The sequence below is a fragment of the Poecilia reticulata genome, linkage group LG9 (assembly GCF_000633615.1).
Source record: "Poecilia reticulata strain Guanapo linkage group LG9, Guppy_female_1.0+MT, whole genome shotgun sequence".
Classification (NCBI taxonomy): domain Eukaryota; kingdom Metazoa; phylum Chordata; class Actinopteri; order Cyprinodontiformes; family Poeciliidae; genus Poecilia; species Poecilia reticulata.
Window position 1 is genome coordinate 26,860,411 of NC_024339.1, and position 12,732 is coordinate 26,873,142.

A 12,732-nucleotide genomic window follows, 5' to 3' on the forward strand; every position below is an offset into this window, starting at 1 on the left:
GGCTCAAAAAGAAAAGAAAGAAAAAAAACAAAGAGAGAGAGAAAGATAGAAAAAAAAAACATCACAGAGAGACAGACTTTTAAAGAGACCACATGGTGAAATGAGAAGATGTTGTGTTGTGTCCGTTCCTCTTGTTAGCCGTCTATCTGCGGATTGAAAGCGGATGTCTCTTTAAACAAGGACATGATAGGATCAGCGCGGAGAGCTGCTGCATCACCTATCCGTGAGACGGGAGAACGGCTGATGAGAAAGCCCTTCAGGACTCTTCTCTAAATAGGCATGAAATTATATCTCCCTCTGACTGAGATTAGTGTTCACGGAGCCTCTCGCGTTCTGCCCCCTCTTTTTTCCTCAGGCTCTCAAACCAAACAGTCGCTCTGCAGTTTCAGCTGCTTTTGTGCTAAGTTTAACTAAGTTCATTTTCAGCTGGAGCCACTGTCTGTGTCCCCTCGGCTTCTTTCATGGAGTATTGCAGGATTTATAACACATGCTCATGGCTTGCGGTAAACCAGAGTGATTTATTTTTGTTCTAATTATTGATGCTTGATTGTGTAGCTGTTGTAGCATTCACCACAAAGAATGTAAGACTTTGTTAGTTTCAGGGCATGCTGCACGGAGCTCGCTGCCACAAAGTTAAGCTTTTCAAATAGTCTTTGGGAAGGGGGTTGGGGGGGGGGAATTATGAAGATATACAACAAAGTGTATCTGCAAGTTGCGGATCGCAATCAAACGTGCAAAAACGTTAGTTTTATTGTGTTTTCCTTCTTATCCAAATTTGGTGTTGAGCTGAGAGCTATGAGATAAGGACCCTCCATGGCAGGCTCGACATATCCGTGATCTGTTTGAGATCTTGACTTGTTGTGGAAACAGAGGGCCCCTCTGCAGGGTAATTAAGCCTGGCGACTAATGCCTACAGGAGCTCAAACTACATAGAGGAAGGGCAATTATATTCACATCAGTTCGAAGTTAAATGTTTTTAGAACAGGAATGAGACAAAGAGGCGGAAAGAGTACGAAGCCAATGAAGAAGTGTTTCATTTTCCAGCAAGACAGTGACCCAAAACGTTCAACCAACCAGTGAAAAGCTAGTAGATGTGCCTCAAAAGACTCGTTGGTGCAAAGGTTCCTCGCAGACCTTTCTTATTCTTTTTTGTAAAAGAAAAAAAATTGAGGAAAGGAAAAAAGGAAAACTGTGAATTCCTTTTCTTTCATTTCATTAATGTTTGTAGATGTTAAACAGTGAAATGCGAGAAAGTTCACCAGGTATGAACATTTTCCTAGCGTACGATACACCTCATATATTATTTCAGCAATGTGAGAACATGCTTAATGATGCCAAAAAAGAAGTAAAGACAGAAAGATGACTGATGTAGTCACACATACACACTCCTTGAGTTATTTACTCTCTTATCCTCTTTCCAGTAAAGAGAAGTGAATCAATCCTGGAATGAAAGAACTGACTGACTGACTGATCCAGGACAAAAACTGCAGAATTTACATTAACTCACACACATCATGCTCACAAAAAAATCCATGAGGATGTGAGGAAACTGTTTCGATCATCAGTCTGTTACTGGTGTGCTTCATTTTTCTTCTGGAGGTTGTGCTTCTGTCATTTGCTTTTTTCTGCTGCTGTCGTTGTTCATTTTGCATCTCGCGTATTGTTTCCAGTCTTGCCTTCTCTCCAGTTTCCCCTTAATGTTTCCACATTCTCAAAGAGGAAATTTATCATGCTTCCATAATCCTTTTCTGCTTTGTTGAGTCTGTCTTTGTGTTAGAGTTTTAACAGGTCAGCGATTACATAAGGCTAAAGTTAGATGACGATGGTGATGATGATGATGATGATGATGATGATGATGATGATGATGATGATGATGATGATGGTGATGATGATGATGCAGTGAGTGACTGAAACTTTTAGTTTTGATTTTTTAGAGTAATTTGAACTCACTTTCCAACCTTATATTAGATATTTACGAATGGTAGATTTGTAGCTGAACTGGATATGGAGTCAATTCAGGAAGCTGGAACGGTGTATTTTCTTTCTTCCTGCTGCTAAGGAAAGTGTGGGTTTATAATAATTCTAAATTTTATTGCTGTTTAATGCCTGACACATTTACTGCAGAATCAATCATTTGTTGCAATAGACGACAAAGAGTTGTTAATATCGGTAAAATACGGACAAAATGAACTCTATGGTATCTGTGTCTCCCCCCTGCCCCCCATGTTTCCATATTTGTTATGTTATGACCTCAGACTTCATTCAAGTGGTAATTGAAATTTTCTGTGACCAACACAAAGAATGGCAAAGTTAATAACAAAAAACTGAATTTGCAAATTTATATCCAGCACCACCTCAGTCAGAAATGTGTAAAACCACATTTCAATCCAATTATGGCTCTAAATCTTTTGAGATATGTCTTCACTGACTTTACACATCGATGGACTGAAATTTCTGCCCATTATTTGCAAAATGGCTCAAGCCCAGTCCATTTTAGATGGAGAACCATTGTGAAAAGCCATTTTCTGGTTTTGCTGCTTCGCAGATGGAAGGGATTTTCCTTTTACCTCGGCAGAATTGTTATGATGCATAAAATTAGCAACAAGGTATTGTTTGCTCCAACCCGGACTATGTCCCCAAACCTCAGAGGAGTTGAAAACTAAGCTTCGTCGATGTAGAGCAGGACGGAAGCAGAGAAAGAGGAGAAGGCTCAAACCATCTCTTCCTTTCATTATATTGGGAAAAGAACATGTGTCTGACTCCGATGTCTCCCTCAGCCCAGATTTCCGATCTTACGAAAAGACAGAGATTTAAAGAGAAGCAGCAAAAGTAAATGAAGTGGATTAACTGTGCTTGCCAACAAATAATTATGTCTTATAAGAAATGTTATCCCCAATTGGCAGATTGTCTTTCAGAGTTGCCCTGTATTTAGTCCCATCCATCTTCCCTTAAACTCTGACTATATTACCAGCTAAAGCATCCCCCCTGGATGATGCTGAAACCACCATGTTTCACTTGAGAGGTGGTGGTGTGTCCAGAGGTGTGCTAGTTTTATCACACAAAAGGTGTTTGGCATGCAGCTCAAAAAGTTCGCATTTTCCACGTCTGATTGTAACTTTTCCTCCCCACATATTTTGAAGGTGTCTCCTTCGCAACATGTGGAAAAACCGCAAACCAGAGTTTTCCCAACATTGTCTTTCTTTGTGCTCCACTAACAGTGAACAGCTTCTCCTCTCTTAATTGTGAATCTCTGCAGCTCCTCCAGAGAGACTCGACTGCTTCTCTTGACACCGTTAAGCAATTGTTTGTCCTAGATTTTATTTAGGAGTGTTACAGTAAAGAGGGCCAAAGCAAAAGGCCTTTTTTCCATAAAGTGTATTATAAAATGCAATAAAGTTTGCAGATGTAACATAAAAACAAATCTGAAAAGGTCAGGATAAATAAATACCTCTGAAATGAGCCGTATACAAAGATCCCACCCACTAAGTCAGTGAAACACTGAGGGTTAAATCGCTTTGCTTCTTCAGGATTGTTTGTGGTTTTCCAATGATACATGGGAAAATATACCCTTTCCTACCCAGCAGTTTGATAGATATACAAAAAGTCAAATTATAGATGTTTGAGAGAGCGTGAGAGCAGCTCAAAGGGAAGAATTAAGGCCTGAAGGACTTTGAAATAGTAGATGTTTTGTGCAAAAGGTGCCTTAAGATGAGTTCATATGAGTTTAACACGAGCAGAACCACACATTCCACACAGCGTGCTAGATTTGAGAAATATTTTATTTCTTATCAGCAAAAGACACACAGTTGATGCAATTGTATCTTTTATGACTTTTCAGTACAGAGGAAAAACCCAAACATATACACAGTGTGGGCATATATGTGTATGGGTATATTTTAAAGTGCAAGTGATTCACAAGGGTTTATCATGCGTTACATAGAATCTGTTTTGAGGAACTTCAGTGATCCATAATAGAGACACGCTTTTGGATCTGATATATTTGAATCTGTAAAAGTAAGCGTCACTGTTGTATGGAAATGAAAACAGACTTTTACTAATCACTGAAGCTTTTCAAATTAAAGCACAAAAATCTTAGTTCAAGTTTTCGAGGGGAACGAGTACCATGAAGCTCCAGAAGTGAGAAGAGGGTTTTAATTTTGAATAGTAACAGGAACAGTCTGACAAAGCTCACCACGGGACAATTTAACAGTGCTCCAGTTTCATCTTAAACTCCCAATACCTGGATTAAAATGGAGAAAAGAAGGAATTCAAATAAAACCAAGACAAAACTTCTGCGACTTTGAGCTTTCTCGAAGGCTTTCATCGGCCGACTTAGGCCTGTCCTTGTCTGGAGACATTCAGTATTCAGGTACATTCTCTAAAATTACTGTTACATTTTTACTTGGTGAGGAAACAGTCGATTTGCCCTTGCCAAATGAGTCCGACATGACAGAAAAAAAAAAATAAATATGAAGACACGGATCAACAGTGAGACGTCTGAAATGACTGATGCCGAGCTCGTTGTGTGCTGACAGGTTCCAGCATCATACAGGGTAGTTTTAGCAGCAGCTGTTGGGTTTTGGATTTACCCATGGTCAACAAAGATACACACAAATGGATCAAGAGGACATGAAGAAGCCCTGACCCCCTCAGGATACGCGGTATTCAAACTCATCTCCATTCACTGGGTAAGTAAAATATGCCTCAGTTGCACACATGCTGAATGTTTTCAATGCCCTTTATAGTGGTTAAGATGCAAAGTGCAAATTCAAAATAAAATACAAGCTAGTATATACTACAGTGTCACTATAGTTCTTAACTACCCAGTATTTCTTTCGGAACGTCTCCCCCCTCCCCGCCCCCTTTCCCATTTTGCACAGCATGACATGAAAGAAGCGTTCCTGTTCACAGAACAAAAGAAGAACTGGTCTAGACAAAGCACGGAAAAAGAAAGCATCATAGAGGTGCGATGCCTTCACACCGTGAGTGCAGCACGAGAGCACACGCATGGTGCAGCTTTACTCACGCAGCGTCAGCTGGCCATGCATGAGCTAAAGATCAATTTCCGTGTTGCAGTGAATCCTTTGCGAGTGATTATTGCATAGTTTGGAATTCTTAGCGTAGCTCATAAAGTGAGACTGAAAAATAAAACTTTTTCTTTCCAAGATCTGTGCTTCACTCTAAACAATCCAAGACAAAATTGTTCTCATTGAAAAGAGACAGCCATCAGTTCCTTTAATGAAGCCAAAGTAAAAAAAAAAGAAAAAATAATAATAAAAGAATCACTTTTAAAAATAAAAACTATAGTAATCAAAACAATTTGTGGTGTTTAATATTTGAAATAATTGATATTCTAAATCAAACTTAAATTTAGGTAGAAGTTCGCTTCTATACTGCCTTCTTTGAGGTGCACGTTTTTTAATAAGTTGGTTTAATTGAGCTGAACTTACTCCACTCTAAGCCAACAGAAGCCATCTACTAGGAGTCCACAGTGCCAAACCATAATCCATCAACCGGGTTCAATTTAAAACAAACACCAGCATGAAGACCCTTCTGAGTGGCTCAAGGTTAAACCTATTCAATCTGAATTATTGTGTTGCTGTAAATGAGCTGAGTTTAAAATACAGTTACTTGTTAAGATTGACTAGAAGATTTCATGTTGTGGTGAAAATGAGAGATGCGTCATAATAATATCAGAAGAAGCTAACGACGTTGTTACAAAACAAACTACCTTTGAAATGAGTTCAGATAAATATGTGAAGTTTGATCAATTGAATGCAGCGAAAACGATGCATTGGTTATGCTAGCCAAGTATGCTAATGTACGTATATGTCTTAGAGCAGCTTGATTTCTTCTTAACGTAAAGAACAAATGTCTTCCCCCAACAAGACAGTTAGAAATTATTATAAATTTTTTTTGGATGTCTTCTTACTTTATAGGTTTTAAGAGAAACTACCAGAATCTGCTAAAATTGGTGTTTGCAGTCCAAGGACCATTCGTCAAAATCAGTGACAGAATAACGAATAGTGCAGAATATCCCTGAAATGATTCATACCTTTAAAAAATATATATATACTTTTATGATTCCAAAAAAGCACATGCACAAACAATTGCTCCAAAGGGGGATGCAGACAAATATAGAGCAAGTAAAACACACTAACAAATGCTCCTTAGGCTTTGTGAAGGCCACTGCAGATTTTGATTTTTCTCACAACCCAAGGAATATTAGCAGCTGTGGCTGATTGCCAGAGGGACTTTTAATGTATATTAAACAGAAACGTTTAACTAATGGCTACAGCAGCAGTGTCTAAAAGCTAACAAACATGGCCACCAGATCTAAATCCCACAACTTTAAAGGCAACGGACGCTAAACTGCAACTTTTCTAACTTCCTGTTCGAGTTAGCTGTCCTGCAGTGGTAAGTTTAACTTACACACAAACAAGGAAAAGTGGAAAGTATGTTTTAAGTGTGTTATTTCTCTTTATGCTCTGCTGTTTAACCGCGCTATTCAGAATAAAGACATTTATATGAATATTCTGATTTACTTGCTGACTTGTTCAAAACTAATGCTACGTCACTATGTGCAGAGTAGCCAGACATAGCAGCGCATCACTTTCTATGAAAACCAGATTATAGATGTAGTGTAGATATATTAGGGAACACTTCATTAAAAAAGAGTACTTTACACTGGTGTTTGTTTTACTGACTTGGTTATTCATCCCTAAAATGCACAATGTTCTCTAAAAGTGGACTTCCAGCAAACGACAACAGCAACTTTTGTTTTAAAACCAAAGCAGTCTCTTGAAACACCCATAAATTAAATCACCTGACCTGAATGACCAACCTTGTTCCCCTATGGCCAGCACAGAGTCATGACATGGGTCCCAGTCACCAGAGTGTCATCTCACCTTTTGCTCTCTTTTTTTTTTTTTGGCATAGAGCTCATGTTCAAATAGGAGTCATGTCTAAACTGCTAGTAACCTGTAAACTATGTAAAACTACAATAATGCATAACATAATAAAAACATTAAATAATATAGTAGGAAAATAAATATCATCAAGGCTTTTTTTTGTTTGTTTGTTTGTTTTTTTTTAAATAATCAGTCTCTATCTTGATACAGGAAGTCAGTGTTACATGATTCACTTCCGAGAACGATGATCACCGCAGTCCAAAGAGATGGCTGTTCTCACTCTCATCAGTGAACATGTCATTCAGCTACTGCGCGAAACATTGCTGCTCCGCGCTCAGTTAAGAACTAAACTGGTCCCGCATGTAGCTCAACAGTCTTATGCATTGCAAGTGTCTGGATATAAGATATTCGATAGACTTGGCCGCGACCTGGACAATCTTTTTTTTTTTTTTTTCCTGCCATCAGAAAATAAATCCTAAACTCTATGTGATATATAGCTAAACGTAATTTTGGCATTTTTTTGTGGATAGCATTCAGGGCAGTTTTTATGTGTTTTTTGGTCACTTTAAGGTAACCTCTCGAAGGTTCTCCAGAAACCTCTACAGACCTAGTCCATATGAGCGCTCTTTTAGAGGGCAGATTATGGCTGTCTCATATAAGTTAGTATACAGTACATTTAAGTGTTATGTTAAGTGCTATGACACTCATATCTCATGCTCATAACATACATCTACCAAAAAATTTCAACCAATGATAGTCAAACCACTGACTTATATTCATGAGCGAATTTTGAATAACGACACCTTGTTTTTGTCGGCCACATGTTCAACACAGACTGTGAGCAGACGTATTTGAAATCAGTCAATGAAAGACGGGTTCACTCAAGCCTAACATGTAGGATATACAATATAACAACAATCAAACTGATATCAACTGTATGGGTGGTCCGGTATTCCTAAGAGGTGCATGTTTCAACAACTTCCAAACTAGCAGAGACACAGATTTCATCACCGCTGGGGAATGACCGAACTTACTGGGTGGCTATTTCTTAATCTGAGCCGAAGTTAGGACCCGTCGCTGCCAGGGCGCTTTTTGCCTAAATGACTAGCAGAGTCTCTGTTTCGCAGATTAGGCTGGATCTTGTACATGTTGGGACCCATGGACCAGCGCCAGCGGGTCTCCGCGCCAGTCGGGACGACTGAGGCCGCTGCCCCGGCGGTGGACGGGCAGGGCTTGTTCTGCAGCAGTTGAATGAGCATGGTCATCTCCGGGCCCAGCCGTGGCACCATGCTGGTCCTGATACGGTCAACCGTGTCCTCATCACAGTCCATCAGGCTCTGTAGAAGCTTACCATAAAACCTAGGACAACAAAGAAACAGAGGATTTTTCTTCAGAGATTTGCAACATGATTGGAGAAAAAATACAGAGCACTTTTGTGTGTACGGATGTTATGCCTAGCTAACACAATCAAGCTAATTAAACATTTGTATTTTTTTTGTCACGTTAAACCTCTAAAATTGATGTATTTTAGTGGGATTTTATTAGATCAGCACAACGTAGTGCATAATGGTAAATTACAGTTCTAATCAGCTCCTTTAATTGGACACCTTTAAATACAATTGAATGCAACCAATTGACTTTGGAAGTCACTTACATAGTAAATCAAAATCTCATTATTATCTTTTCTATGAAAAGTAATGCATCTACAGTCAAAGAAAGTTAGAGCACAGAAGTGGGAAAAACTGAATCATGAAGATCAATAAAATTAAACATCTGACAGAGGATTGTTCAATCTAAAAACAAAAAAGGGAAAGAGTGAAGGACAGCTGCACCTTGACCAAGACACGTCCCTCCCTGAACTGACAAATCTCTCAAACAGCATGAGGTCTAACCTCTGGGGGAGCTGCAGAGATCAACAGTGCAGGTGGACCACCACTCCTTGTAGGCGTGTCATGATAACAAATTCTGCTGGACGATAAGTTGTCCCAGAAGTTATTGCGATAAACGATAATATTGTTGTTTTGAGACCATTTTTAAGCACTATATATCATACAACTGGAAATTATTGAGTTTATTTTAGTCTATAATTAATAGATTTGTTGTTTACTGCGACAGGCCTAGCTAGTTGAGAACTCTACAAATTTGGCCCTTCATGGAAATCTGGCAACAAGAAAGTTACTGTTAAAAAAAGCCACATAAAGTGTATTTTGCAATTTTCCACAGAACATACAGAGGACAGTAAACACCCAAAGGAATGTGTTCTGGCCAAATTTGACCAAAGTTGGACTTTCTGGTATCTTGGAAGCAAAAACTTGGACCAGCATCCTGAAGGTGAGGCAGCAGGTCGCATCATCATACGATGGAAATACTTATCTCTAGCAGGGATATGGAAGCAATAATCTCATCCACAGTTTGGATCAATGTGTATTCAGATATAACAAATGGCCTAAAAAAATTCTGAAGTCCAATTAAGAATGTGTGGTAACTCTTGAATGGGGTAAGACCTCTGTTCACAGACAATTAAAACGTCACAAGTCTTCAGCATGGATCTTGAGATATTTTGCAAAGAAGACCTCTACTTCCTAGATATAAAAAGCTGGTAGAAGCATATTCCAAATTGTTCTTTTCTTACTCCTGTAAATGCAGGAAATGCTGGCTCTACAAAGTTTTGACCCAGGGAAATTAAATTTATCTAAAATGTAAAAAAAAAAAAAAAAAAGCATCAGTTGCTTACAGATTCCACATATTTTCAACTTTCGGTTGATCTATCACATAAAACTGACATGAAATATTATCGATTTCTAATTTTGCAAGCAAATATTCATGTTCATGCTGTGTTATCTGTTGTCATGCGTATGGGAGTAACAAAACTGCAGTTCTAGCCCTGACTGAGTCTCGCACTCCACCCTCTGATTCTTTTGTGTCCACTCCTAAACTGCAATCCAGCATGTATTACAGCAACAAAAGGAACGAAAACATCCAAACTTGATAGTCTTGTTTGATTCTGTCGTACGGTATGGAAAATTACTTAAAGAAAACAAAACACCAAAAAAAAATCACAGGAAGGTTTAGAAATAAATAATAAATTTAGTGTTAAGCTTGTTAGACCAAGGGGGAAAAGGCGAAGGGAAAAGCTCACCTATTGGGGAAATGACTTGGCAGCTGTGCAACTTCACCAATAGCATCTGGGTTGACTCGGGCAACATTGCAGATGCCCAGCCTGCTGTAGCACTCCTCCTGGACTTCGGTTATCATTCTTTGGAAGGTGGAGCAGCGGCGGATGGTGGGGAATGCCTTGGAGATGATGCCGTTGGCGATGCACTTAAGGCTCTCCTTTACAAACGCTTTACCCTGGAAAGAAAAGAGCAGGGCTTCACACGTTCTCATGTCCTGCACAGTTACACCCATGTAATCTGACCCGGCGAGCAGCAATCAGAGAGAGAAAGCAGGAGAGAAAGAGAGACTTAAAGTGTGTACCTGAGTGTCAAATTTAGCAGCACTGTACAGGAAGGACTTGCAGATGTCATGTAAGCCATCTGTGTCGCACGTCGAGTTTTCCAGGCAAGCGAACGCTCCGCAGCCAACTTGGAGGGCACTGTTGAGGCAGCGTGCCACATCTGCTGTGTGCACAGAGAATGATCTGTCAGCATGGGAACCGACAGCGGGTTCACTGGGAATCACTGAGCTCATTACACAAGAGTTGCCAAGGATTTGGCTAAAAGAATGCAGCCAACAAAGGGGAATGTTTCATACTTTGGTGGTTCACAAAAGACGTACAGTCACTCAAGGCTGAAAGTGCCTTGACTGGGGTTTGGACACCTTAAAGCTCCAAGAATCTCAGGCTCTGTCTCTTTGCAGGGACTACCGTTCGGCTCTTTTAAGTAGCATTTAAATGACGAGGACAAGGAGTAGCAAGACTGTAGATATATCTCTGTATAGCAAATGAAGACATATCCTGAATGTTTGAAAATTTGTTTTAAATGTCAAGCAAAACTGAGCCCTTCAGAACCTGTCATCAACAATTAGCTCTGCTTTGATAGGTGGAATGGATTTTATACATGTAGAAACGATTACATATATTTAAAAAAATATTTTTGCATTACTCATTGCAGGAATGTTGCATGACTAGAATAGTTATTAGGCTGATGAGGCAAACAATAACCCCAATCTTCACATTCTCTGAAATGGCAAGACCCTCAGCAATGTTCACTCATTAGATATTTGTGCCAACCCCCCCCACCCCTTCGAAAAAAACCTGAGCTTGGTCCACAGCATATATGTCACATTACTTACACATCAGAACAAAGCAATATGGCACATTGCTGAAGATCACAATGTTTTCTTCTTAATTTTTGATTCAAGAATCCATGGAGGAAGAGGGACTCAAATTCTACACAACTGAAGAGCCTCCGCTCTCTTTGCAGTCATCTGAATCAGGGACCCTCAGTGTTTGACCCGAGTCAGATAAAGTGTGCCTGGAATAAGGGGCCCAGAAATTACTCTGAAAATTCAGAGAATTTCAAAAAATCTTATGATGATGAAGCAGTTTCTGCAGGAGTGAATGAGCATTCCTGTTCCCATTTGCTTTGTATCGCTGAGCTAAAAAACAATAACAACAAAAAAACAAAACAATACGAGATTTACGTTTTGCAGTGCGTTTTCCTGCAGAATCAGGATTTTGATTCACCACTAACAGATAAGAAATTCCAACTAATAGGGTTAAATGATTGCATCTAACCTCCCCACCCCCCAGTGGCAGGCAGGGTTTTTTTTTCTTTTTTTTTTTTTTTTTTCTGAGGCAAGCTGGAAAAAAAAAATTTACACCAATGTAACCTACTTCTATGTCTAACTTCAAAGCTGACATTAAAACGCTACATTAAAAGTCTTCCACTATGCTCATATATGCAGCGGAGACAGAGACTAACAGCATGACACAGCCTGTGCGCTCAGGTGTCAGCACCAAGCTCCATGCTCATCTGTTGCCGGCAGGACACCGGCAAAAACCACAGCGTTAATCCCGCACCCGTGAAGCTACTCGCTCGATCGCGCAGAAAAAGCCTGCATAGGCCAAAAAAAAAAAAAAAGAAAGAAAGAAAAAAAATGAGAAGAAAAAATTATAATCTCCTCGTAGGTAAGCCAGTGCATTTGTGTAAATGATGTGTAAAAAATATATATATATATTTATATATATAATGATAAAGCAGTGCTCTCTGAAATGTATGCAGATGGAGGCATCTTGCTACTTACAAGGGCTGTTGACAGAAAAGCGTACTCTCCTGGGTGAATAGGACTCGTTTTGCTCCAGTTCATATGCAGATGCATTCAGCACCATCAGGAGAAAAAGTCCGGTCCTCAAAGGCATTGTCCTCTCAGCGCAAGAGATCGCACAACTAAATGCACAGAGACGCTTCCTGCTTTGTGTGCAGTTCATAAGAATGAACGCTCCTGGAGCCTCGGCTGAGCAAATCTAGGCTGGAACAAGTAATTTCCTCCTACTGTGCACTCCTCTCTATCCTTTTGACTTGAATGACAGATTGCACCGATGTCAGGTCTGCACGGGTTTATATGGGAGCGCTTTATGTTACGAGTTCAGCGCTCGGACCAATCACAATCCAGCAGCAGCGTGGCGCTGCTCTCCCTGCTATCATCAATTGATGGAATAATCTAACAGCGGTCAACGCTACCGGGTCATACAGATTGACATCTGGGCTTTAGCGCCTGATTTACTGTACGATGCAACATGTTTTCTTTTCTGTTCTGATTCTAATGATGACTTTTAAAGAAGAGGGAGCGCCCGAAAAGTCTTGTTTTAGCATTAAAA

The 12,732-nt window shown here is 39.7% G+C and overlaps 1 protein-coding gene across 2 annotated transcripts; it reads right to left on the minus strand.

Moving 5' to 3' along the window:
• Positions 1–3,761: 3,761 nt before the first annotated feature.
• On the minus strand, positions 3,762–12,465 carry stc1 (stanniocalcin 1). 2 transcript variants are annotated; one of them, XM_008418991.2, is made up of 4 exons: positions 12,159–12,465; positions 10,389–10,528; positions 10,051–10,262; positions 3,762–8,270 (listed from the first exon to the last, which is right to left on the minus strand). In XM_008418991.2, exons 1-4 carry the CDS (start codon positions 12,340–12,342, stop codon positions 7,976–7,978), a joined length of 831 nt encoding a protein of 276 aa, XP_008417213.1. In that variant the 5' UTR covers positions 12,343–12,465; the 3' UTR covers positions 3,762–7,975. The 2 variants fall into 2 exon arrangements, with proteins under 2 accessions (XP_008417213.1, XP_008417212.1); XM_008418990.2 differs by having other exon boundaries at positions 10,389–10,531.
• Positions 12,466–12,732: the final 267 nt, after the last annotated feature.

What these genes read in the sequence shown, in the direction of transcription:
- stc1 (XM_008418990.2), bottom strand. Translation starts at nt 12,342, where the DNA reads ATGAACTGCACACAAAGCAGGAAGCGTCTCTGTGCATTTAGTTGTGCG. An exon ending in CTGCTAAATTTGACACTCAG is followed by an intron (nt 10,263 to 10,388) that starts GTACACACTTTA and finishes TTTTCTTTCCAG; the next exon opens with GGTAAAGCGTTTGTAAAGGA. An exon ending in CCAAGTCATTTCCCCAATAG is followed by an intron (nt 8,271 to 10,050) that starts GTGAGCTTTTCC and finishes TTGTTGTCCTAG; the next exon opens with GTTTTATGGTAAGCTTCTAC.